General features: G+C 44.9%; 2 protein-coding genes across 2 annotated transcripts in view; both read right to left on the bottom strand.

Annotated features, from left to right (window-relative positions):
• Positions 1–9,284, bottom strand: part of ABCA7 (ATP binding cassette subfamily A member 7) — a 78,265-nt gene extending 68,981 nt beyond the window's left edge. Inside the window, 2 exon segments of the mRNA XM_088671370.1 lie at positions 1,000–1,142; positions 9,053–9,284. Of these exon segments, the coding sequence (XP_088527496.1) occupies positions 1,000–1,068 (69 nt within the window). The 5' untranslated portion in view covers positions 1,069–1,142; positions 9,053–9,284.
• A 3,549-nt stretch (positions 9,285–12,833) lies between these two features.
• Positions 12,834–27,553, bottom strand: part of CNN2 (calponin 2) — a 32,724-nt gene continuing 18,004 nt past the window's right edge. The window contains exons 4-7 of the mRNA XM_035119538.3: positions 21,175–21,312; positions 19,873–19,989; positions 18,635–18,781; positions 12,834–16,087 (exon numbers count right to left, since the gene is read on the bottom strand). Coding sequence (XP_034975429.1) covers positions 15,827–16,087; positions 18,635–18,781; positions 19,873–19,989; positions 21,175–21,312 — 663 coding nt within the window. The 3' untranslated portion in view covers positions 12,834–15,826. The remainder of the gene's footprint in view (positions 16,088–18,634; positions 18,782–19,872; positions 19,990–21,174; positions 21,313–27,553) is intronic.

Below are 27,553 nucleotides of genomic sequence, written 5' to 3'. Positions count from 1 at the left end.
TTTCCAGGCCTTTGACCATTTTGGTTGCCCTCTTCTGGACACGTTCTAGCTTGTCAGTATCCTTCTTGAACTGTGGTGCCCAGAACTGGACACAGAACTCCAGGTGAGGTCTGACCAGAGCAGAATACAGTGGTACTATTACTTCTCTTGATCTAGATGCTATACTCCTATTGATGCAGCCCAGAATTGCATTGGCTTTTTTAGCTGCTGCATCACACTGCTGACTCATGTCAAGTTTGTGGTCTACCAAGACTCCTAGATCCTTTTCACATGTACTGCTCTCAAGCCAGGTGTCTCCCATCCTGTATTTGTGCCTTTCATATTTTTTTTTTTTTTGCCCAAGTGTAGTACTTTACATTTCTCCTTGTTATAATTCATCTTGTTTGCTTTGGCCCAGTTGTCTAATGTGTTAAGGTCATTTTGGAGTGTGGTCCTGTCCTCTGGGGTGTTAACCACCCCTCCCAATTTGGTGTCATCTGCAGACTTGCTCAGGATGCCCTCAAGCCCATCATCCAAGTCATTGAAAAAGATGTTGAATAAGACTGGGCCCAAGACAGAACCCTGTGGCACCCCACTAGTCACTACTCTCCGGGATGAGGAGGAGCCATTGATGAGCACCCTTTGGGTTCGGTCAGTCAGCCAGTTACAAATCCACTGAATGGTAGCATTGTTAGCTTCCCCAGCCCCCGGTCCAAGAAAATCCTGAGAACTGCTTTGACTCCCTGCACCCTTAACAAACTACAGTTCCCAGGATGCTGTGGGCGAAGCAAACATGTTTTTTGTTTTCTCTAGTCACCTCCATGCGGTGCACAGAAATCGCAAGCTTCCCGAAGAAAATTCCGGGGATTGTAAAACATAATCGTCACAGAGCTATGGTGCCCTGCAGCCTTAACAAACTACGGCTCCCAGGGTGCTCCGAGGGGGGGAGCACCCCCAAGTACAGCCGTCCCAAAAGCCACAAAGAACCAAAACTCCTCTCGCCGTGATGGTACAACTCACCGTCTGCCTGCGCCGGTACGTGAAATTCTTCCACAGTAACAGCGCCAGTTGGATGCCAAAACCCATCATGCGCCGAGGGGTCTGTGGTCCCCAACCATGCTCTGTCGCGGGCGGCGCACTGGGTCGATCTTAACGCAGGAGTCCTCGAAAAAGAAACCAGTGTGCAGTTAGAGGGCATGATGAATATTACAATTTATAGCTGACCTTCACGGTCCTGTCCGATTCTACGATTCCGTGATTCCACAATGAGATTCCCCCAACATCTTTTTGCATTATAAAAAAAACCCTTTCCCAAACCCCTTGAGATGGTTTGTAACGAGATCCGTGAAAAGGGCAAATTCCACGCTAGGGATCTTTTGGAAAGGAACTGAAAATAACATTGACAGACGTCATAATGCCATTGTACAAAAGCATGGTGCAACGGGTTCCGGTCTCCTCCCTAGGAAAGGATATCGAAAAGGGCAGCCCAGATGATCAAAGGAAAAGAGCGGCTGCGTATCTCCTCGGATTTTTATTTTGTATTTTTAAATCAAGGGGCCAGGCTCTGCGGTTGAAAAAGAAATCTTGGAAGGGCACGGGTAAAAATTAATAATAATAATAATAATAATAATAATAATAATAATAATAATAATAATATTTGTATGTTCCCTCCCATGTGACTGGGTTGCATTCCAAAGGTCAGGTAGTTGTTTATCTCTCTGACCTCTGATGGGAGGGCGTTCCAAAGGGCGGGCGCCACCACCGAGAAGGCCCTCTGCCTGGTTCCCTGTAACCTCACTTCTCGCAGGGAGGGGACCGCCAGAAGACCCTCGGAGCTGGACCTAAGTGTCCGGGCAGAAAGATGGGGGTGGAGACACTTCTTCAGGTTTACCGGGTCAAGGCCGTTTAGGGGTTTAAAAGTCAGCACCAACCCTTTGAACTGTGCTTGGAAACGTACTGGGAGCCAATGTAGGTCTTTCAGGACCGGTGTTATATGGTCTCAGCGGCCGCTCCCAGTCCCCAGTCTAGCTGCCACATTCTGGATAAGTTGCAGTTTCTGGGTCGCCTTCAAAGGGAGCCCCACATAGAGTGCATGGCAGTAGTCCAAGCGGGAGATAACCAGAGCATGCACCACTCTGGCCAGACAGTCTGCGGGCAGGGAGGGTGTCATCCTGCGTCCCAGATGGAACTGGGAAACAGCTGCCCTAAACACAGAACTGACCTGCGTCTCCATGGACAGCGGTGAGTCCAAAATGACCCCCACGCTGCACACCTGGTCCTTCAGGGGCACAGTGACCCCCTTCAGGACCAGGGAATCCCCCCAACCCTCTGGTTCATTAAAAGGGGGAAGCAAAGAATCAGAAATCAGGAAGACCTAAATTGTAATAAGGAATGCGGGAAATGTAATTGATCTTAAAAACCAGCTAGTGGGATCGGAATAACACTTATAGTTTGATGCTGAATTTTGGACATAACGGAGAGGTAGAAGATTCAGATTGTCCTAAAAGATGAATGACTAAAGGCAGGACCCCCAAAGGGGAGGAGGGAAGTCCAGGAGATTTCTTGTTTTTATGTTGCATGTTGGATATGTGATTGTAAAGCTGTAATCTGAAAAACCAAATACAGTGGTCCCTTGGTTCTCTAACGCCTTGGTTCTCAAATAACTTGGAACCCAAACACTGCAAACCCGGAAGTAAGTGTTCCGGTTTGTGAACTTTTTCCGGAAGTTGAACGTGCTCTCTTTTGAGTGCCACACTTCTGATTTAAGTGCCACACTTCCGTTTTGAGTGTTACGCTGAGGTCTGTCTGTTTTTGCTATTTATTTTGCGTTTCTGTTTTTGCATTTCTTTTCCATTTTGTTTTCGTGATTGTGCGAAACCCAGTCCAGCTACGGATGGATCGATTGTGCGACTGCAGTACATGGTTTATTGCTTTCATTTTACGGATCAGCGGTCTCGTTAGATAGTAACATTTGTGTTAGATTGCTTGTTTTTAAAAGTCTGGAACAGATTGATCCGCTTTGCATTCCTTTCTATGGGAAGGCGCACCTTGGTTTTGGAACGCTTTGGTTTTGGAACGGAATTTCCGGAACGGGTTAAGTTTGAGAACCAAGGCACCACTGTAAGATAATTTTATTTTAGAAAGTGGGGAGGGAAAAGAAAGGTTCTCCTCTTGACGAACAGCAAAGCCTTGCAAAGAGATGTTCTATCACGCCGAAAAACACCTGTGCACCCACAACGCCCGAGGAGACCATGGCATCATGTCAATTGGGCGCCAATTATGCTTCTCTTGAGGGTGGGGAGGAGCACAGCGCAGGAGGCCTGTCAACAAGCTCCACAGAGAGAAATTTCTCCGGGCCCCTTAAGAAGCAGGGTGATTAGCCTCCCGGGCAAAATATCAATTAAACCACTGTCGCCAGGGAAACAGATCTGCCAGGCAACTTAAGAGGATTTAGCCCTTACCATCTCCAGCAAACTTTGCCCCCACCCCGGCTGCAAACGCCAGCCATCCCACTTGACCAGGCTCCGTTCCAAGTTTCTAGTCCCTAGGAACGAAGGACGGTCTCGGATTTTTGCCTTCGGAGAGGGTATCTGCTCCTTTCGGCAGCCGGTTTACTCATTTCCTAGAAGCGGCAGGGCGGCCGTCTTCAAATATACGAAGGGCTTGTCCCGTGGGAGATGGAGAGAGCCAGATTGTTTTCTCCTGCTCCTCCGGAAGGGCAGGGTTCGAACCCGTGGCTTCAAGGCACAAGGAAGGAGATTCCGGCTAAACGTCAGGAAAAATGCTTTCCGACAGTAAGGGATATTCGGCTGTGGGGTGGAAGGCAATAAGACTCTCCTTCCTTGGAGGTTTTTAAGCAGAAGATGGATATGATGCTTTTGCCGGCATCGTTCTGCACGCAATATTTTTCGGGTTATTTTAATCCTGCCTCGTTCGCTAATAATTAACCACAGGTTTCTGCGTTTCAACTAGCTTGCTACCAGCCACCTCCCAAGTGCTCTCCACGTGGATATTTTTTAGTTGAAAGCAGAAATAAATTAAAGATTTGCCCGTTAACCTCCAGCTCGAGTGGAAACTTAATACTGTACAGCACTTAAAGGCAGAGTGGGGAGGGAATTGCCTGAATGTGATGGAAGTCATGAGGCTCCAATCTTAGGCCCATGAGTGCGAGACCTACGTTGGGCCAAAGATTCCTACATTGCAGAGGGGTAGATGACCCTACAATTCTAGGATTCTACTGGCTCCAGGTGAGCACGCCGCTGTTCAAGGATGCAACTTTGAAAATAAAAAAACATTGCCAGTTGCAAACACAGAAATGTGTTTTCTATCAAGTCAAAAGCACTGGAACATTTGGAGCTGAATGCTGTCTACACTGGCAGGCAGCAGCTCTCATTTCCAGCACTACCTGGAGATAATAAATAATAATAATAATAATTTTATTTATACCTCACCCATCTGGCTGGGCTTCGGAAGTTGGGACCTTCTGCACGCTCCGACACGGAGCGACTTCCCTTCTCCAAAAGCTAAGATTCTAGTCCTCATGGCTGTGAATAGAGGGCCGACGCAATACTGTACCAAAGAAGGAAGCTCGCTTTCCTCCAAGCCAGACCCGTCTAGCACCAACATTTCGCAGCGAGAGAGGAAGCCGAAAGCGACAAGCTCGGGGATGTGCGATGCTGAGAGCTGCTGTTTTTCATTTCCCCCGGCTACAAGGATTGAGGAACCTGCTCTCCAGGGCTTCAGACCTCAGCATCCTAGAATCGTAGAGTCGGAAGGGACCCTGAGGGTCATTGACGCCAACCCGCCACAAGACAGGAATACACAGGGACCCGACCCGGGACGTCCTGCGTGTAAAGCAGTTGCTCTACCCATTGAGCGACGCTCTTTTTACCATCAATAAAAAAAAACACCCCTGTGCTTACCTTATTAAGTTGGCACGGAAATGTTAGGTGGTGCTTGCCCCCCCCCCCCGAGCCTGAGCCGATTCTGCCCCGCAGGCTTGCAAATTTCAGCCCGAGGGTTGTTGTTTTTCTACCGATCGAATCTGCCCCACGGACTTCACCTCCCTACAAGCAGCCGGGGCGTGTGTCTCTCTCTGCCTTCCAGCTCCTTTGAACTTGCAGAATTCAACAGGGAGGGTGAGGCAGGATGCGGGGGGCTGAACCAGAATGAGTCGGTTCCGCCTCTTGCCGCCAACGCCTACCAACTGGGCTCCCAGTCCACCAGCCCCAGTGGAGACCAGTTAACCAGCTGCATCTCACAGACGCATGACACCCTCCCCCTTTTTAATTTACAATTTAATTTTAAAAACCCTCCACCCAGCAACAAGCACGGAGAGACCCTCTTGCCCACTGAGCGAGGAAGCAAAATGCCCCTTACGTGCCCCTGCAACCCTAATCGGGTGATCCCTACATGGATAAAGGGTTTTGCAAAGAGCCAGAGGCGAAGGTTGAATTCCTTCTCCCTGGGCTAATCTCATTACAAAAGGCTGATCTCCTCCGCGGGGGGGAGATTTCACAGAGGAAATTGCCCCATCTCGGGGCCTGAAGGTTTCGCTCTTGAGAATTAAGAGCCCTACGGGGCCGGGTGTCCCCAATGGCCCCCATATACTGCCGGCCAGCAAGTCGTTGGGCAGCCAGTGGCCAGGAGTTCCATAGGCCCCTTATTTGGAAAACAACTTCAAACAAGTGAAAACTCTAGCAGAATTAAGGTATATAAGGTACATAACACAGGTAGGCAAACAGATCTGGCCCAATCGCCTTCTAAATCCGGCCCACGGATGGTCCGGGAATCAGCGTGTTTTTACATGAGTAGAATGTGCGCTTTTATTTAAAATACATCTCTGGGTTATTTGTGGGGCATAGGAATTTTTTCTTTCCCCCCCCCCAAAATGTAGTCCAGCCCCCAGCAAGGTCTGAGGGACAGTGGACCGGCCCCCTGCTGAAAAAGTTTGCTGACCCCTGGTATATAAAGTAGTTATAACCTGGACTATTTAGGAGTCCAGTTATAACCTGGACCCAGGTGGAGCTCTGGGTTAAACCACTGAGCCTAGGGCTTGCTGATCAGAAGGTCGGCGGTTCGAATCCCTGTGACAGGGTGAGCTCCCGTTGCTTGGTCCCAGCTCCTGCCAACCTAGCAGTTCGAAAGCACGTCAAATAATGCAAGTAGACAAATAGGAACCGCTATAGCGGGAAGGTAAACGGCGTTTCCATGTGCTGCTCTGGTTTGCCAGAAGCGGCTTTGTCATGCTGGCCACATGACCTGGAAGCTGTACACCGGCTCCCTTGGCCAATAATGCGAGATGAGTGCGCAACCCCAGAGTCGGTCACGACTGGACCTAATGGTCAGGGGTCCCTTTACCTTTATTTAGGAGGCTATAATACAGCGGTACCTTGGTTCTCAAACGCCTTGGTACTCAAACAACTTGGAACCCAAACACTGCAAACCCGGAAGGAAGTGTTCTGGTTTGTGAACTCTTTTCGAAAGCCAAACGTGCTCCGTTTTGAGCGTTACGCTTCCGATTTGAGTGTTACGCTGAGGTCTGTCGGTTTTTGCTATTTATTTTCCATTTTCGCTTTTGTGGCCCTTTTTTGTTTTGTTTTTGTGACTGTGTGGAACCCAGTTCAGCTACTGATGGATTGATTTTGTGACCGCAGTACATTGTTTATTGCTTTCGTTTTATGGATCGATAGTCTCGTTAGATAGTCAAATCTATGTTAAATTGCTGTTTTAGGGGTTGTTTTTAAAGGTCTGGAAAGGATTAATCCATTTTGCATGACTTGCGTCATGCGTGCCTTGGTTTTGGAACGGACTTCTGGAATGGATTAAGTTTGAGAACCAAGGTATCACTGTAATAATAATAATAATAATAATTATAACCAGGAACTTTTAAGGGAGGTTTTTTTGGACTCAGTCCTTTTCTATCATATGTGCTAAGGCGTATTGCGACTTGGAGCTTTGAAGATGGTTTTTAAAAGACAGTTAATGCACACACTTAAAGCTTCAGAAACATTTGCCAGGAAGCCATCAATAATTCCAACATCAATAATTCGACCATCAGACCAGGAATTCAAAGAACCCGTAATGATCTGGGCTGTTTTAAAACCCGGATATTTGAAATACCACAGTTTCGAAAGTGCCCGCCCGCCGTATCGAAGTGGCACCCAGCTGCACCCAAACGCAGAGGGGGGGGGACCTTGAACCATTCTCCAAAATCTATGTTAAAGAGGTGTCCAGAAGAACAGCTTCCCAATATATATATTTCGTACCCTTTCCTCAAAGCGGGTATACTCTTTGACTTTTATCTCCAAGTCACAAGCCAGCTCTTTCGGGCAAGGGATTCCGTTCGTGTACCAAGGGCGCACAGCTCCTGAGCATGTGCAGAGTGCACACTCCCTTCGCCACCGTGCTAATCTAGTCATGCCCATTTGCCTTTTCAAAGGGCCTACTATGGGGTAGGGCTAGGGTTGAACGCCACCCACTGTGTAGACCTCAGCTAGTTACCCCCAATTGTTTCAATGGGTCTACTCCAAGCTTCCTCAACCTCGGCCCTCCAGATGTTTTGTGACTACAATTCCCATCATCCCTGACCACTGGGCCTGCTAGCTAGGGATGATGGGAGTTGTAGGCCAAAAACATCTGGAGGGCCGAGGCTGAGGAAGCCTGGTCTACTCTGATTCAACTCCGGGATCTTGGGATGTGTGTGTGTGTGTGTGGTTTGCAAGCCGTCTATATTCTTATCAGAGTAGACCCACTGTACGGATCTAAGTGAGTGGTAGGTACGCAGGTGGCGCTGTGGGTGAAACCACAGAGCCTAGGGCTTGCCGAACAAAAGGTCGGCGGTTCGAATCCCCACAACGGGGTGAGCTTCCCATTGTTCAGTCCCAGCTCCTGCCCACCTAGCAGTTCAAAAGCACGTCCAAGTGCAAGTAGATAAATAGGTACCGCTCTGGCGGGAAGGTAAATGGCGTTTCCATGCGCTACTCTGGTTCGCCAGAAGCGGCTTAGCCATGCTGGCCACATGACCCGGAAGCTGTATGCCGGCTCCCTCGGCCAATATAGCGAGATGAGCGCCACCACCCGAGTCGTCCACGATTGGAACTAATGGTCAGGGGTCCCTTTCTTTACCTTTACCTTTAAGTGAGTGGTCCCCATTGATTTCAATGGGTCTACTCTGACGCAGCACCTCCATCTTAAGAACGAGGAAGGAGTGGCAGCACTTGTTGAACTCAGAAGTACAGTGGTACCTTGGTTCTCAAACTTAATCCGTTCCGGAAGTCCATTCCAAAACCAAAGCGTTCCAGAACCAAGGCGTGCTTTCCCATTGAAAGCAACGCAAAACGGACCAATCCGTTCCAGACTTTTAAAAACAAGCCCTAAAACAAGCTATTTGCTATAGCCTCCGGCTATATGGTTGTATATAAATTCAATAAATAAATAAATAAATGTAATTGGCGCAGGTGGGGAGGGAGAGAAAATACGGCGTATAATGTATATTTTAAAAGTGACCTGAAAATTTGGTCCCTTTGAGGTGTTAGGAGGGTAGGGGACTTAAAATGTGGGATTTGGGGGGGGGGGGTTATTGGGTTGTTGTTGTTTCTGATTATATATTTTTGGGTTTTATATTTTGATTTTATTCTGTGAGCCACCCTGAGACATCTGGGTATAGGGTTATATATAAATTCAATTATAATTATTAATAATAATAATTATAGTGATTGGTGGGGGTGGGGAGGGAGAGAAAATACAGCATATAATTTATATTTCAAGAGAGTGACCTAAAAGTTGGGTCCCTTTGGGATGTCAGGAGGGGGGGGGGGACGACTTAAAAGGTTGTTTACCTTGATCTTGATTTTATTCTGCGAACCGCCCTTAGAACCCCAGGTATAGGGCGGTATAAAAACTCAGATAATAATAATAATAATAATAATAATAATAATAATAATAATAATAATAATAATAATAGGTCAGAAAAACGTTTCCCAAGGCATCCGTTCCCCAGGCCCCCACCCTAAACGCAGCTCCCTTCAAGGGGGTTTCAATTGATTAATTGATTAATTAATTGGGTTCTTACCTGCTGGCTCCTTTTTTTGCAGCACGGCCCCTTTAAGGGGAGACCCCCCCTCACCGCCTCTCCCCCCATTGTTCGCAACAGAGGCGGAGGATGCAACCAGCATCAAAGGGAGTTGTGTAAGCAAACCACGCCCCCTCGCCGGCCGGCGTTCGGATTTAGAACGCCGGTGGGCGGACGCTCCGCCCCAATTTAAACCGGAGGGTTACTGGAGGGCGCGTGACGTCAGCCTCAGCATGCTTAAAGGCGACGCAGCAACCTATTTTGATGACGATGACGACGACTTTATTCATTATACCCCGCCCATCTGGCTGGGGATGGCCGGTGTGTGTGTGTGTGTGTGTGTGTGTGTGTGTGTGTGTGTGTGTGTTGTGTGTGTGTGTGTGTGTGTGAAAAATGAGAAAACCAACTCTTTAGTGATACGTGACGTCAGAACAAACTGCAACCAGGGGGAAACCCAAATTCCTGTTTGTTCCCACTGAGCACTAAAGAGCAATTGTCCCCCACGGAGATGTGTCAGATGATCGTGATGTTTTTCATTCTATTCTTATCCTCTGCATATATATACCTCCCTTTTTTCCCCTCCAAGGAGCTCCAGGTGGTCTACAACACGCTTCTCCCCCCATCTCATTTAATCCCTACAACAAGCCTGTGTGGTAGGTTAGGCAGAGAGGGAAGAGCCGGCCCCACAAGGTCCCCCCAAAGAGCTTCTGTGTGGCAGGGAACACTACCCCCAGAGCACATGCAGAGTGCGAAATCCACCCCCATCCCCCGGCACGGCGAATCGAGTCCTGACTGTGGGAGAAGCAGCAGCAAATAAAAGATAATCTTGATAATGTCTTATTATTAAGAACAGGGATTCCCAAAGCACTTATGTTTCCAGGCATTGTGATATACCAGTGTGTCATGGCTAGCGGCTGCTGACGCAAATAAATATTCTTCTTCCGCAAAAATTTTAAAAGGGGCAATTAGAGTAAGAACTATTATCTGATGACTGATGCAAACCTCCAAATTGGATTTTGCAGAGTCCTTGTTTTTAACCTCTTTCTTCAATGAATTTTATTTTATTTTATTTTATTGCTATGGCTAGCAGCTGATGCAAATACAGGGGTACCTTGGTTCTCAAACGTCTTGGTTCCCAAACACCTGGAAGGAAATGTTCTGATTTTTTGAACGTTTTTCGGAAGCCGAACGTCTGATGCGGCTGTCGGCTATTGTTTCTGGAGCGCCTGCGCCAATCAGAAGCCGCGCCTTGGTTTCCGAACATTTCGGACCTCAAACGGACTTCTGGAACAGATTAAGTTTGATGCTTTTGTTTTTGCCATTTTATTCTGCGTGTTTGTTTTTGAGGCTTTTTTGGTTCATTTGTTTTTGTGACTGTGTGGAACCCAGTTCAGCTACTGACTGTGTGACTGTGGAAATGGATAAAAGCCCTCCATCCAAAAAATGACTATCATCAGTGCAGGTAAGGAAAAAAAAATATTTTTATCATCTACAATACTGTCTTATTTATTTTACAGTACAGTACATTATTGCTTTCACTTTTTGGATCAATGGTCTGGTTAGATAGTAAAATTCATGTCAAATTGCTGTTTTAGGGGTTGTTTTTACAAGTCTGGAACGGATTAATCTGTTTTCCATGACTTTCTATGAGGAAGTGCGCCTTGGTTTTGGAACGCTTTGGTTTTGGAACAGACTTCCGGAACGGATTAAGTTTGAGAACCAAGGCACCACTGTAAAGACTCTTCTGATCTTTCAGTATGTCAAGATGTTTAGCGGGTGGTCTATTGCAAAATGGAAAACCAAGTATCACCCAGCCCTAATATACAGGTGAAACTCGGAAAAATAGAATATCATCGAAAAGTGCATTTATTTCAGTAATGCAACTTATTATTATTTATTTTTATCTTTTTTTTACAAATGCTTTCTTTTGGGAATTCCACAGTAATGAAACAAATAGTTACAATAATACAAAAAATAAACATCGCTATTGTTGTTTAGTCGTTTAGTCATGTCTGACTCTTCGTGACCCCATGGACCATAGCACGCCAGGCACTCCTGTGGCAAGGTGATGTCTCTGCTTTTTAAGATGCTGTCTAGGTTTGTCATTGCTTTTCCCCTAAGAAGCAGGCGTCTTTTAATTTTGTGACTGCTGTCACCATCTGCAGTGATCAAGGAGCCCAAGAAAGTAAAATCTCTCACTGCCTCCATTTCTTCCCCTTCTATTTGCCAGGAGGTGATGGGACCAGTGGCCATGATCTTGGTTTTTTTGATGTTGAGCTTCAGACCATATTTTGCGCTCTCCTCTTTCACCCTCCTTAAAAGGTTCTTTAATTCCTCCTCACTTTCTGCCATCAAGGTTGTGTCATCTGCATATCTGAGGTTGTTGATATTTCTTCCGGCAATCTTCATTCCGGTTTGGGATTCATCTAGTCCAGCCTTTCGCATGATGAATTCTGCATATAAGTTAAATAAGCAGGGAGACAATACACAACCTTGTCGTACTCCTTTCCCAATTTTGAACCAATCAGTTGTTCCATATCCAGTTCTAACTGTAGCTTCTTGTCCCACATAGAGATTTCTCAGGAGACAGATGAGGTGCTATTACATTTCATTAATTGCATTCCATTTATAATGGACCCGCCTAACGACAAATAATTACAATGACAACAAATAAAGGCTTGGCATATCTTGCTTTGCATGTCATGCATCTATCTCATATATTGGTTTCACCTTTTAAGTTGCATTACTGAAAGAAATGCACTTTTTGACAATATTCTAATTTCCCGAGTTTCACCTGTATATGTTGTTGTTGTTTAGTCGTTTAGTCGTGTCCGACTCTTTGTGACCCCATGGACCAGAGCACGCCAGGCACTCCTGTCTTGCACTGCCTCCCGCAGTTTGGTCAAACTCATGTTCGTAGCTTCGAGAACACTGTCCAACCATCTCGTCCTCTGTCGTCCCCTTCTCCTAGTGCCCTCAATCTTTCCCAACATCAGGGTCTTTTCCAGGGAGTCTTCTCTTCTCATGAGGAGGCCAAAGTATTGGAGCCTCAGCTTCAGGATCTGTCCTTCCAGGGAGCACTCAGTGCTGATTTCCTTCAGAATGGATAGGTTTGATCTTCTTGCAGTCCATGGGACTTGCAGTCCCCTTCATGGATCAATGCCTTGTCGGGGCAAAGGGGCTTGAATAACTCAGAGAAGCTATGAGCTAATCGTAACCCACAGCGCCACCTGTGTCCCAAACAAAGGCGTGCAACCCCGTACATAGACTTGAAATTGCCCACCCTGTAGCCCAAGACCACCCCCCAAAACACCATACATACATCAGAGAAGGAGGCGGGTCTGCAGCAGAAATCCTGCCTGCCAGGATACCTGATAATGGTCACTGATTGCATTACCTGGGCAGCCTGGCCGTTCTTTTGTGATGGTAAATACTTTTAGTTCCCGAATCCAGGTCACAGGGTCGCCCTATTCATACACAAATGCGCCCTTAAGACAGGATTTGCAAGCAAAAGCCAGTGGAGGGGGCTTTCCCATTTCCTCCCTCCTTGCAGAGAACTATTTGTTGTTGAGTCGTTTAGTCGTGTCCACCTCTTCATGACCCCATGGACCAGAGCACGCCAGGCACTCCTGTCTTCCACTGCCTCCCGCAGTTTGGTCAAACTCATGTTGGTACCTTCAAGAACACTGTCCAATATATATACCCCTGACCTGAACAGACAAGGTCATCACCCTCTTGACAGACACACACAATTGAAAAAAATGTGCACACCAAGGCTTGCTCTGCTTTTGAAGCATTTTATTGCTTATATTCAAATATTGCAGTTTCACATTTATTTATTTTTGTCCCAGTTTTGTCCCTCTTCCGTTTCACAGGATAAAACACAGCACGCTCCCCAATGCCCTCCCCAAGGAAAAGAAGTTTGGGGCGGCTGTTATCCATACAGTTATGGGGGGAGACTGTCCAGTTTCCGTTTTTAAAAAGGGAGGACGTTTAGCAATAAAGAAAGAGCGGGGGAGAGGGGTGGAGAAGCCTTTTTTAAAAAAACAACAACCAGGAATGGCATTGGCCTCCAGGTTTAAAAAGCAGGCAATGGAGAATCTGAAAGCCCAGAAACCTCTGGAAAGGCCAACCCCTACAGCGAAAACAGGCGCCCTGAACTAGAACTCCCAGCAGCCGATGTGGCAAATGTCAGCAGTTGGGGAATCCAGGGCATCAGATTCCTCATGCTTGGAATAAGAGGCTTTTTATAGCAAAAAGAACCCCCAACATCTTTGCTAAAAACATGTTCCTGAGGACTAGCACCCCTGTTATTGCAGCGAGCGCAAGCCAAGAGACTTCTGCGACAAAATGAGCTATTGCAGGCAGTGCTTTTTTCCGGGGGGGGGGGGGGTTGTACGCAGGAGTATGCATATCCTCTTATACATTTTGTGAATCTTTGTCCTTTTGCCCATTTCCCATATTTCCCCCCCCCCAATTTGAACTATAAAATGGTGGTTTTCTCGAGTAAGCATTCTTTAAAGGGAAAAAAAGCACTGATTGCAGGAGATCGTGGACGGGCGATGTGTCCCTCCCTCACTTCTGGAATCAGAAACTCTGAAGAGACACAGGTCGGTTTCTGTAGATCTTTGGAGTCATCCCACTAGAAATATGTGCAGTTCCGAAGTCTGCAAATATCCCCCCAGAATCCTACTGAGAGCAGACCCACAGAAATCGACGAGACGTTCACATATAGGTCTAGTCAAGAGTATTGAGTTAGTAGGAAACAACTTAGCGGATTATAGCTTTCTATAGCAGTGTTCCCCAAACTTGGGTCACCGGTTCATTTTTTAAAAGACTACAATTCCCATCATCCATGACCACAGGTCTGGCTTAAGCTTGGGATGATGGGAATTGTAGTCCAACGAGAGTTGGAGACCCAAGTTTGGGAAAGTTTTGGAAATCTAGATGGTCAAGAGTTCCTCAGATGTTGGCCTGCAGTGTTTCCGACCTTTTTCACGTCCATTAGCAAAGCAAGACAGACGGTTTAGTGACTCGTATCATCATGAGATATTTCCCTACAGAGAAATTAAGGCTACTGATGGAATGCTTATAAAAGATTTAAGATGTGCGGACATATTTTTTTAAAAAACCAACATGCTGGTCCCTCAGCATCACAACAACAAAAATAGATCCTTTAAGCATTATATAAAGGCTTACAAACTTCTTTTCGATTTCTTTTTTTTAAAGAGTTTTTGTTTTACTTATGAAAGACAGAATTCTTGGTCCCTTAAAAAAAGTTACGGTATGTAGCAGCAAGAAATGGGCACCTAAGGCCTCTGAGGAGAAGGGGGGGGTAAATTGCAATCTTGAAAGCCTTTTCAAGCTGCTAGACCTCATCGGATTAGGAAACTGTCACCCCAAAATATAACACCTCTGCCATCCCAAGCACTATGCAAAAAGGCTACAGCAATAGCGATCCAGGCGGAATCAAAAATCCCCAAAGACAGGGACGGCAGCTAGCCTTCCTAAAAATATTAAAACCGGATCATGCGACAATCTGAGCTTGCAAACTAGCTTCCAATAAATATCACTGTCGGCGTGTGAATTGAGAAGTGTGCAGGGCTGCTGTTTCGACTGAACATCAACGGCAGGCAAAAAGTTTTCAACCTGGCTCCAAAATGAAGGCACAAAGGTGAACTGAACTGTGTTAAGTGCTGTAGATAAAAAAAATTTTACCTTCTACAAGGCAAGCTTTGGTGTGAAATCTGCTACAGATTCCAGAGAACTCTGCTTCATTTTTTTTTAAAAAAATCTAAGTTTCTAGTCCCCGTGATGGACATATTTAGATAATAGGTTATTGTCCTTGAAGCCAGTAGAGTTTCTGGGCTCTGCTGGCTGACCCCTTCCCTCCAGTTAATATTCCTTTTCCCGCTTCGCCCCTCGCTAATACACATGGCTGCACCAACACTGATATCCCTTTCACAAAAAATAAAACAAAGAACCTTCTGAAAAGACACCAAAATGCATGCAAATGGTCAACAATTTTGCATAATTCAGGTTCCAGCAAAGAAACAAAATCAAATAGACCTTGCAGAATTATTATTATTATTATTATTTTAAGCGGGGGCATTTCTAAAGGCTAACGTTACCGGGGTTTTCCCAATGAATCTGGGGACAGTTTTCAACTTCAATGGATTTTGTATGGGGACCGATTTCTAAATCCGGGGACTGTCCCCGGGAAAGTCTGGTTATCTTAGGCTATGTGTATACCACCATTCAATGTGAGCACAGAAGGCTTGGGTGTTTTATTGCTACGGAAAAAAGCAACAACACCAGGATTTGGAGAGTTTTCTAGACCAGATGGTTGCGAAGAATTAGGGTCTGTGGGCAATGCAGGATTCCTCCCCAGTTCAGGAAAGCGATTGCACGACATCAGACTTATTTTGTCTGCCCAGCCCAATTCATTTTTGGCTCTCGTGGAATCGTGGAGTTGGAAGGGGAGCCCATGATTCATCTAGTCCAACCCCCTGAAATATGGTGGTGTGAACACAGCCTTAGATCTCAGACTCCCTTTCTTAAAAATAAAAAAAGAACATAAGACCTTTGTTTTCATCTCTGCATATGTCGGGGCTACGTGGAGAAAAGATCCAAAAAAAGTTGCAAATACATAAGATTGCAGTATCTGTGGCAATTAAGAGGCAGGAACTGTACAACGGTGACTTTCGGTGGGGGGGGAGAGACGGGGGGAACCAGAGAGGGACAAGGAAACACCCCCCCCCCATTTGCCCAGGCTCATTGCTCCTCTCCTTCCTGATAGTAGTAATATTCAGCCGAGTTCCCGTCGTTATGTGCCGCGTTGGCCGCCTCGCCAGGGGTGCCCTGGGGGCAGTACTTGGGGTCGTAGATTTGCCGCCCCAAGCCGAAAACTTGCCCACTCTGGTTGGCCCCCTGGTTGTAGCCCATCTGCAGAGACATGGAGCTGTCGTCGCATTTGTCCGTCCCCAGCTTGGAGTCGTAGATGTGCCGCCTTGTGCCCGGAGCAGTCATGCCCACCTGATTGGGGAGGGAGGTGCAAAAAAGGAGGAAGAATATGAGCTCGTATGCACAACACCGTTAAGAGTTAGGGTGGGCGATAGCGGAAGAAGAAGAAGAGAAAAAGAGTTTGGATTTGATATCCAGCTTTATCACTGCCTGAAGGAGTCTCAAAGCAGCTAACATTCTCCTTTCCCTTCCTCCCCCACAACAAACACTCTGTGAGGTGAGTGGGGCTGAGAGACTTCAAAGAAGTGTGACTAGCCCAAGGTCACCCAGCAGCTGCATGTGGAGGAGCGGAGACTCGAACCACTCTTAACCACTACACTCACACTGGCGGAAGCAGAAGAATGTTTATTTGTATCAGCCATGAGTCATAGCAATAAAATAAAATACCTGTAAAAGATACAGGTAAAAACTTAACTATAGAAAATACGTTTTGGAGATTTACATCAACAATCAAATAATAGATCTTGTTCTAATTGCCCCCACCAAAAACCTTGCAGTTTTTGCTGTCACCTGAAGATCTTGGTTGGCTAAAAGAAAGGACACAGTAACAATTTTTGAGCGACCTGGTATGGACAATAGCAGGTAAAGGTAAAGGTAAAGGATCCCTGGACGGTTAAGTCCAGTCAAAGGCGACTATGGGGTTGCGGCACTCATCTCATTTTCAAGCCGAGGGAGCCGCCGTTTGTCTGCAGACAGCTTTCCGGGTCATGTGGCCAGCAGGACGAAACCGCTTCTGGCGCAACGGGACACCGACGGAAACCAGAGTGCACAGAAACACCGTTTACCTTCCCGCCAGAGCAGTACCTACTTATCTACTTGTGCTGGCGTGCTTTGGAACTGCTAGGTTGGCAGGAGCTGGGACAGAGCAACAGGAGCTCACTCCGTCATGGGGATTTGAACCGCCGACCTTCCGATCGGCAAGCCTAAGAGGCTCAGTGGTTTATATCACAGCGCCACCTGCTCAATGGACAATAAGAGAGGGGTAATAACGTCACACCTCGAATCTTTATAAAGTGTGCAGGCCAGAAAGATATGAACCACTGAGTCAATACTGACATCTCCACAGGGACATAAGCGTTTTTCCCCAGTGGAATTTTTTGAAATTGACGAAGGCAGAATACTCAATCTTGCAAAAGTGAAGGCGTATCTGTATTTGGGATTTGTTAAAATTTTGCAAGTAGGGTGTGCCAAAGTGTCAAAATGACTAGGTGGCAAATATTCAGACCACAGAGTGGAGAATATATTCCTGCTAAGATTTAGAAGCGGAATAACTCTGTCGAGAAAAGAGCAGGCAACTTTGCTCCATTGCTCATGCCCCAGTTACATAACCAAGCTTGACTGCTGCAAGGGGGACCTGTGTGGGGCCACCCTTGGAGAGGGTGCAGGAGATTCAGTACAGGATTCCGGTGCCCGGATAAATGAGGCGTTTGCGACAAAACCACCCCTATTCAACTACTACTGCATATGGCAGCCCATATTAGAAGTGTTGGTTTTAGGGCGACGATTTGGAGATCAACAACTTTGCCCCCCCCCAAAAAAAGCCAACAACTTTGGTGTCCAGATTTTTGAAATATGGCAACCCTATTTCAAATAAACAGGTACATCGCCCCAAAGTGGCACCTAACCTGCTTCTCTGGCTACTGCACACAAGGGTCTATCTTCCAAAAAACAAGCCCGATTTATTATTTATTTCGTAAAATTTACAAACGACTTGTTTGCATTTTATTTTATTTTTTTTAAAAGGAAAACAAAAAAGTGGTTTGCAAAACAGATGATTTCAATTGCTTTATCAGCAAGAAAACTTGATGGCAACTTTCAAAAAGTTTAATAGCAACAGAGTAAAAGCAGATTAAAATGCACAGCAACTCACTGGATGTTGATTACTGATTTATAACTAAGGATTTGTGTGGGCTGACAAAGTGAAGAATAACTGTCCTTAATATTTGGGAATATGTTACAGTAAAAGTCTGGCAGGAATTGAAAAAGAGCAGCCGATGGAAAATGAAGAAGAGAGCGACTGTGGACAAAAATATGGAAAAAATGCTAAAAACACGTTAATTGTTTTAAAATTTTGATTTGGAAATCAATGGAATATTGAGCTGCAAATAAGGGTTGGGTGATGAAACATCAAGGCAATGGAAATCAACTTTTTAATGCGTATTCAATCTGAATTAATTTGTTGGCAATTTGTTAAAAAAATTGAAAATAAATAAATTATTTGATTTGGATTGTTTAATTGGCTTTTAATTTGGAATCTATAATTGGATTTATTATCTGTGTTATGATTTATGATTTGGCATATTTGATATGTATTAATTTGAATATTATTAATGGAAAATTTAAAAAAGTATTTATTAAAAAAAATTAAATGGCAAAAAAAATAAAACTCGCATCCACTTTCTAAACACCCAGGTAGGCTTGTCTGGACAAGAATTTTTTTTTTTTAAAGCAAAGAATACAGCAAAAGTCACCTGCCTGATTATCAATTGGCAGGGAGTTCCAAAGACCAGAGTTCTTACCAATGTGGAATTGGCACAATTATGCAGCAACTGTCCTTACCTGACTAGCACATTTGTTTGTTCCCATTTGGAGGCTGATGGTGGAATGGTCCATCGGAGGTAGGATCTGGTTCTTGGGGTCGTAGAGGTGTCTCCGGGTGCCGTAAGCCGTCATCCCCGACTGGCTGGCACATTTGTTGGTGCCCATCTGAAACCGGAGAGGTTTGGGGGTTACACGGCGGCTCTGCGCCTCTTGCTGAAACGTGTGAGTGATGCATCTATGACAGACCCCAAGGTCAGAGATGGGGGACCCTCTAGGATAGACATCGTTCCTCCGCCGAGGGTCAGGGAGGAATCGGGATGCACCAACATTCGGAGGGAAGCAGCTTCCTGCATGAAAGTGACCCGGAAACTACAACTAATCCAGAATGTGGCAGCTAGACTGGGGACTGGGAGCAGCCGCCGGGACCATATAACACCGGTCCTGAAAGACTTACATTGGCTCCCAGGATGTTTCCAAGCACAATTCAAAGCATTGGTGCTGACCTTGAAAGCCCTAAACCAGGCATAGGCAAACTCCGGCCCTCCCAGTGTTTTGAGACTACAATTCCCATCATCCCTGACCACTGGTCCTGCTAGCTAGGGATGATGGGAATTGTAGTCTCAAAACATCTGGAGGGCCGGAGTTTGCCTATGCCTGCCCTAAACGGCCCAGTGGACCTGAAGGAGCATCTCCACCCCTATCATCCATCCCGGAAACTGAGGTCCAGCTCCGAGGGCCTTCTGGCGGCTCCCTCCCTGCAAGAAGTGAGGTTGCAGGGAACCAGGCAGAGGGCCTTCTCGGTGGTGGCGCCCGCCCTGTGGAATGACCTCCCATCAGATGTCAAGGAGATAAAGAAGGAGATCTGACGTTTAGAAGACATCTGAAGGCAGCCCTGTTTAGGGAAGTTTTTAATGTTTGATGTTCTGTTGTGCTTTTAATATTCTGTTGGAAGCCGCCCAGAGTGGCTGCGGAAACCCAGCCAGATGGGCAGGGTATAAATATTAAAATTTATAATAATAATAATAATAATAATAATAATAATAATAATAATGCATGATGCCAGACCTCCCGGGGATGAGCTGCTGCGCTCATTAGGCCTGACAGTCCACCAAGTCTGCCCAGATCCATGTTCTTGCTAATAAAGAGTTGAACTCCAGCTCAGTCGGTGTGATTTATTGCTGGCTCGCTCAGGAGGGTACCTGGGGAAACCTCCAGGTAATTGCTGGGCTCCGGTGGCAAAACACCATGCAACTCACCTGGAGCCCGATGACACACTGTCCGGCTTTCAGCTTTGCATCGTCAAAGCACCGCTCCTGCTTCTCGGAATACTTCACGCCAATGTCGACCCCGCTATCAATCCCCTTCGTCTTGGCCTGGTGGGGAGAAGCAGCGCCTTAAAGCAAACCTCGCCCGGTCAGTCTCACAAGTAGCTTAGAGCTTCTGCGGATTTTGATTGCGTCTCTGCAAGTCTCTAGTCCTCATGGCCCAGGAGGAATAGACTCTGCAAACAGAGGGAGGGACTCTTCCTACAGAAAGAGTCTTCCACATTTACTTAACATCGCTCTTTGGGTATACTGCTGGCCCCCTCTTGCCACATCCTTGCAAAGAATTATTCAGGGCAAGCCTGGAGCTACCAAAAGGAATATTAAGGAATTTATATTTTAAAAACACCATAGGCTAGGAATTACATTTCTTACAGGGTTCTTTACTCACTAGGTTTTGGAAGAAAGCCCTGGGCCAAATAAATATGACTGTACAGAAAGAGTTAACATTTTCATCAGCCGCCACCACCTTGGCGTAGCCCAGCCAATCAGCCACCCCGTGGTGCGGCACAGCCAATCAGCCAACCCACAGTGTGGTGCAGCCAATCAGCCACCGCCACCACCACCCTGGCACAGCCCAGCCAATCAGCCACCCCATTCTGCGGCACAGCCAATCAGCCACCACCACCCTGGCGTAGCCCAGCCAATCAGCCACCCCGTGGTGCGGCACAGCCAATTAGCCAACCCACAGTATGGTGCAGCCAATCAGCTGCCGCCGCCACCACCACCCTGGCGCAGCCCAGCCAATCAGCCACCGCACAGTGTGGTGCAGCCAATCAGCCGCCGCCGCCACCCTGGCGCAGCCCAGCCAATCAGCCACCCCTTTCTGCAGCACAGCCAATCAGCCACCCCACAGTGTGGTGCAGCCAATCAGCCGCCGCCGCCACCCTGGCGCAGCCCAGCCAATCAGCCACCCCACAGTGTGGTGCAGCCAATCAGCCGCCGCCACCACCCTGGCGCAGCCCAGCCAATCAGCCACCGCACAGTGTGGTGCAGCCAATCAGCCACCGCCGCCACCCTGGCGCAGCCCAGCCAATCAGCCACCCCTTTCTGCAGCACAGCCAATCAGCCGCCGCCACCACCCTGGCACAACCCAGCGAATCAGCCACCCCATTCTGTGGCACAGCCAATCAGCCGCCACCACCCTGGCACAGCCCAGCCAATCAGCCACCCCATGGAGGCCATGGGGCACTGGGCACTGTTGTTCAGCCCCAAGAAGGCACCCGGTTGACTCACCATGCCAGCCAGCGCCAACAGCGACACCTGAACCTGGGTCATGTTCCCGTTCTCAAACAGGTCGTTGGCTTCGAAGACGTCGACAGGCTTCAGGCCGTAGCTCATCATGGCCTTGATGAAGTTGGAGAGGTTCTCGAGCTGCCGAAGGAAAGGGCGGCCGAGTCAAGGCTGGCAACCCCCAGAAGCCCCTTCTCACACACCTAGTGGATTCCTTTTAAATCGCCTGGGTTTCGCCTTGGGATTTATCGGTCAATTTCCGGAAGGGGCAGAGCTCACCCCCGATATAAGTACCAAGGGGGAGGTTGGCAGATTTTAAATACAGTGATACCTTGGTTCTCAAACCCGGAAGTGAGTGTTCTGGTTTTCGAACGTTTTTCAGAAGCCAAGCATCCGATGTGGCTGTCGGCTATTTTTTTCCGGGGCGCCTGCACCAATCAGAAGCCGCGCCTCAGTTTCCGCACATTTCGGATGTCAAACGGACTTCCGGAATGGATTAAGTTTGGCGCTTTTGTTTTTGCTCTTTATTTTTGCGTTTTCGTTTTTGAGGCTTTTTCGGTTCAGTGTGGAACCCAGCTCAGCTACTGGCTGATTGATTGTGCGACTGCGGAAATGGATAAAAGCCCCCTCCAAACAATGAACTATCATCAGTCCAAGTAAGAAAATAATAATAATTTTAATTTTTATCAACTGCAATACAGTACTGGGTTAGTTGTGCAGTACAGTACAACTAACCCAGAATGCGGCAGCTAGACTGGTGACTGGGAGCGGCCGCCGAGACCACATAACACCAGTCCTGAAAGACCTACATTGGCTCCCAGTACGTTTCCGAGCACAATTCAAAGGGTTGTGCTGACCTTTAAAGCCCTAAACGGCCTCGGTCCAGTATACCTGAAGGAGCGTCTCCACCTCTATCGTTCTGCCCGGACACTGAGATCCAGTGCCGAGGGCCTTCTGGCGGTTCCCTCGTTGCGAGAAGCCAAGTTACAGGGAACCAGGCAGAGGGCCTTCTCGGTGGTGGCACCCGCCCTGTGGAATGCCCTCCCACCAGAGGTCAAAGAGAACAACAATTACCAGACCTTTAGAAGGCATCTCAAGGCAGCCCTGTTTAGGGAAGCTTTTAATGTTTGATTTCTGTATTTTAATGTTTTGTTGGAAGCCGCCCAGAGTGGCTGGGGGAACCCGGCCAGATGGGCGGGTATAAATAAATTATTATTATTATTATTATTATTATTATTATTATTATTATTATTATAGTACAGTACATTGATTATTGCTTTCATTTTACAGATCAATGGTCTCGTTAGATAGTAAAATTCATGTTAAATTGCTGCTTTAGGGGTTGTTTTTTTTTTTTTTTTAATAGAAAATAAAGTTTATTATAGGTTTAAACATATACAACAATAAAAAAGAAAAAAAGAAATTCCAACTAAACAGAACAGGCCCAAAAAACACAATCCCCCCTCCCCCCTACCTCCGGAGACCCCCTTCCCCTCCCCTGCCCTTACCCCCAACCCTATTCCTTCACAACCTAAATTAGACTTATCTATGTTATAATTATTTTCATCACACACACATTATTACAATTTTGTACAGTTAGAAACAAAATCCAAACTGAAAATAATAATGCAGAATATTACCATCCAAATAATATCCAGATAATTATAAACTTATCTACATTATCCTTGAGTCTTACTGTCTCGGAGAGAGAATAAGTATAATCCACATATACACATATACATTTGATACTAGAAATATGCCATCCATAACTTTAATCCTTTTCTTCTTTATTCTAGAATCCTGCTACGTCGGAGAGAAGAGACGGATTATCTATGTATGTACTAAGATAAATGGTAAGTGATTCCCAATTTTTTAATTTATCCTTCACATTTGTTTCCTTCAATAATTCGTGTTTTCTTGCTAAATTGTAATATAATATTAATTTATGTAACCAGTCCTCCTTCTTTGGAATCTCTTGAGATTTCCATGCTCTTGCCACTAAGAGTCTAGCTACCACCGTTGCATAACTCACTACACATCTATCATTCGGTTTTATGTCCTCTCCTAACATCCCTAATAAAAAGATCTCAGGTTGTTTCTTAAAAGAGTATTTCACAATTTTCTTTAATTCTTTATAGACTAGTTCCCAGAAATCTTTAATGAGGTCACAGCTCCACCAAATATGAACGTATGTCCCGACTTCTTTACAGCATCTCCAGCAGATATTGCTTACATTTGGGTACATTTTGGCCAGTTTAGCCGGTGTTAAATGCCATTGATTTTGCATTTTAAATATATTCTCAATCAGATCATAATTTGGCGTAAATCTAGAATCTCTTTTCCATAATTGTTCCCATTTTTGCATACTAATTGTTTTTCCCAAATCCTGGCTCCATTTAATCATATAATTTTTTGTTAGCTCCTCTTCTGTTTCCCACTTTAATAGTATCTGATATAAGTTCGAAATATATTTACCTTCCTTGTCGATTAAAATTTCCTCCAGATTCGATTTATTCTTTTCAAATCCCACTTTCTTATCCAATTGTAATCTCTGATTAATTTGAAAATAATCTAACCACGTATTTAAATGGTGTTTTATTTCTTCATACTCTCTCAATTTCAACGTTCCTTCCTTTTCTTCCAAGAGCATACGGTATGTGGGCCAGGTGTTATTCATATTACGTCTTTTCACCGCCAATAATTCGGCTGGAGAAAGCCACCAAGGGGTTTTTGGTTCAAAGAATCTCCTATATTTTAACCAAACTTTAAATAAAGATTTTCTGATCATATGGAACATGAAAAAATTCTTCTTGTCTATCCTATCTTTCATCAAATAATAATGCCAGCCATGTCCTAGCCCATCACCTTCTAAATCTAATAGATCCGAATTTTTTAAAACTACCCATTCTTTAATCCAGACTAATGCCGCTGAATCATGAAAAATTTCCAGATCTGGGAGGCCATAACCCCCTCTGTCCTTATGATCTATCAGGATCTTATGTTTTATACGGGGTTTTTTCCCATTCCAAATGAACTCCGCAATGTCCCTTTTCCAATCCCTAAAATATTTCTCCATCCCCAACAATGGAAGGTTTTGGAAAAGGAAGTTCATCTTAGGCACCACGCACATCTTTACGGCTGAAATTCTACCCATAAATGTTAATTTTAATTTCCTCCAAACGTCAAATTTCTTCCTAATTTGCTTCCACGTTTCTATATAATTGTCCTGAATCAGGTCGATTGCTTTTGTTGTCATCTCAATTCCTAAATATTTCATTTTTTTACTAATTTTAAGATTTGTGGTTTCTTGCAACATTTTTTCCTCATTTACTTCAAGATTTTTGACTAACAATTTTGTCTTGTTATAATTTATTTTCAAGCCTGCCAATTCCCCGTATTCTTCTATCAGCCGGATGGCGCTGGGAATGCTTGTAATCGGGTCCTCTGATGTTATTATAATATCGTCGGCAAAGGCCTTTACTTTATAATTTTTATTGCCCACCACGATTCCTTTAATTTCCTCGCTTTTCCTGATTGTATTTAATAAAATTTCCAACGTGATGATAAATAAGATGGGGGACAGAGGGCACCCCTGTCTTGTCCCCCTTGTGATGTTAATTTTGTTCGTAAATTTTCCATTAATAATTAATTTAGCATTTTGCGAAATGTAAATGGCCTTTATTGCCCTTTCTAACCTATCCCCCATTTTTACCTCTTCTAACAATCTTAGCATGAAGTCCCAGGCCACCCTGTCAAAAGCCTTTTCCGCATCCACGGCCAGAATTGCGGCTTGTTTGTCTCTTCTATTTTCTAGAAGTTCTATAATATTAATAACAGTTCTTATATTATCTTTGGCGAATCTGCCTTTCACAAAGCCCACCTGATCCTTTTGTATTATATCTTCTAAAATGGAGGATAATCTGTTCGCTAACAATTTTGCAAATATCTTGTAGTCGCTATTCAGAAGCGAGATTGGTCTAAAGTCGTTCGGGGTTGGAGTTTCTAGCTTTGATTTTGGAATTAAAATTATTTGCGCTTCTTCCCAAGAGTGTGGAATAGTACCTTTATCCAGTATTAAATTGAATAATTCTTTCAGAGGGGCCAACATTACTTCATCCAGGGACTTATATAATTCCGTAGGGAGGCCATCTGGGCCTGGGGCCTTGCCATTTTTCATCGTTTTTAGGGTCTCCTTTATTTCCTCTACTGTTATTTCCATATTTAACGCTCTTAACTTATCTGATGGTATTAATGGCATATTATGTTTTTTAATAAATTCTTCTATTTTCTCCAAATTCGCACCTTCTTTCTGGTAAACCAATTCATAATGTTTTTGAAAAGCTTTCACAATCTCACTTGGTTTCTCTAGAATTCTATCATTAAATTCAATCTTATTAATAATTTTCTCTTTTTGTCTCTTTTTTAGTTGCCAGATTAATAATTTGCTTGGTTTATTTGCCCATTTAAAATTTTTGTATTTCCAAAATTGTAAATTTTGATCCAATTCATCATCAATCATTTTCTCGTATTCCAATTTTAAAATTTTTAATTCATGTTTTATGGCTTCATTTTCCTTTTTTAATAATTTTTGTTCCTTCTTTCTAATTTCTTGTAGCAAATTAACTTTTTTCTCCTCCCTAATTTTCCGCCATTTTGCATTTTGTTGAATGAAGAACCCACGTAGCATTGCTTTCCCAGCGTCCCAGACTATAGTGGGGTCTACTTCTCCCCTATTATTTATATCTAAGTAGTCTTTAAACTGTGTTGATACATCTTGGATTATTTTTGAATTTTTTAACAGGAACACATTCAGCCTCCATCTTCTATCTTTTACCTCTGGAGCAAACGACAACCATACCGGGTTATGGTCCGATAAGGTGCGTGAACTTATTTCCACTTTTGCTAGTCTCAAAACCAGTTCCCTGGGAATCCAAATGGCGTCTATTTTAGACGCCACCTGGTGTCTATGGGAGAAGAACGTGAAATCTTTTTGGGAGGAATGTTTATATCTCCACGCATCCACCAGATCTAGGTTTCCCGTCAGTTCATCAAAAATTTTTGGTAGCTTATTTTGTTTTTTCCTTTGGGGCGGGCCTGATTTGTCTAAGATTGGATTTTTGATTCCGTTCAAATCTCCTAAAAGTATAATTTTATCTCCATGATATTTCATCAATTGGTCCTCCAGCTCCTTAAAAAAGGCCACCTTGCTACCGTTCGGGGCGTATGCCCCCACCCAAATCCAATTCTCTCCTTCAATCCGTGTCTTCACTATTACGATCCTGCCTTTTTTATCTTTCCATAACAGTTCTGGGCACCATTTATTTTTTATATATATCACCACTCCTCTCTTCTTCTTCATATCTGATGTTACAAAATCTAGGCCCAATTTTTCATTTTTTAAAACCCTTTCATGTTTGATGTTTACATGTGTCTCTTGGAGACATATCACATCCCACTTTTCTTTTTTCAGTATATGGCTAGTCCTATTCCTCTTCTTCTTATTGTTCAATCCATTAATGTTCCAAGAAATTACTTTAATACTCATATTTATTCGAAATAACCAATTAAATGATTAGAGGAAAAAGAAGAAGAAAAGAAAGAAAAGCTACGAAAAAATAGAAAAGAAGAGAACAGAAAAGAGAAGAAGACAAAGGAAAAGAAAGGAAGAAAAAACAGACACGGGATAATGGTCAGGAGTAGACAAAAGTCCAACCCACAATTCTGTTATAAAGTTAATCTGCTATCGCTCCTGCTTCTTCAGCCTCATCAAGATCACTTGCCACTGTTTCACCTTCCTCGCCTTCCACCTCAGTTTCCGTCTCTTCCTCTCTCAATTCCTGTCTCTCCTTAGTCTCTCCAGTCTTTTCCCCCCCAAGTTGTTGTGAGTATGTCCTGTAAAATCTATCGGCAGAGTCCGGCGTCTCAAACTTTCTCCACCTCCCCTTATAAAAAAGTGAAAGACCCTCGGGGTATTCCCATTTAAAGAAGATCTTTTTAGCTTGCAAGTGTTTGGTCAAAAATTGGTATTTCTTTCTTTTCTGAAGAAAGTGTGGTGGGATTTCCTTCATGACCACTATCTCGACACCGTCCATCATCAGTCTCCTTTTCCCTTTAGTCTGTAAAATTTTATTTCTGAGCCATAAGGTCGTGAAGGACACCAAGCAGTCTCCCGGCCAGTTGTTCATTCTTGCTTTCCTGGAGTTGATCCTGAAAGCCTCTTCAATTCTTGCTTCTATCTCTCTCTCATCTATCTGCAGCCAATTCGCCAAGGCTTTAGACACTCTGATCTCGATGTTCTCTTGTGGTAATTCTGGGATATTTCGAAAACGAAGGGTTTTTTCTCTTAATTTCATTTGCATAAGAGCCAAGGCATCTTGTTGGG

This window comes from Zootoca vivipara, chromosome 6 (genome assembly GCF_965207765.1).
Source record: "Zootoca vivipara chromosome 6, rZooViv2.hap1.1, whole genome shotgun sequence".
Taxonomy (NCBI): Eukaryota; Metazoa; Chordata; class Lepidosauria; order Squamata; family Lacertidae; genus Zootoca; species Zootoca vivipara.
Note: the sequence above shows the minus strand (reverse complement) of the source record. Positions and strands in the feature narration are given on the sequence as shown.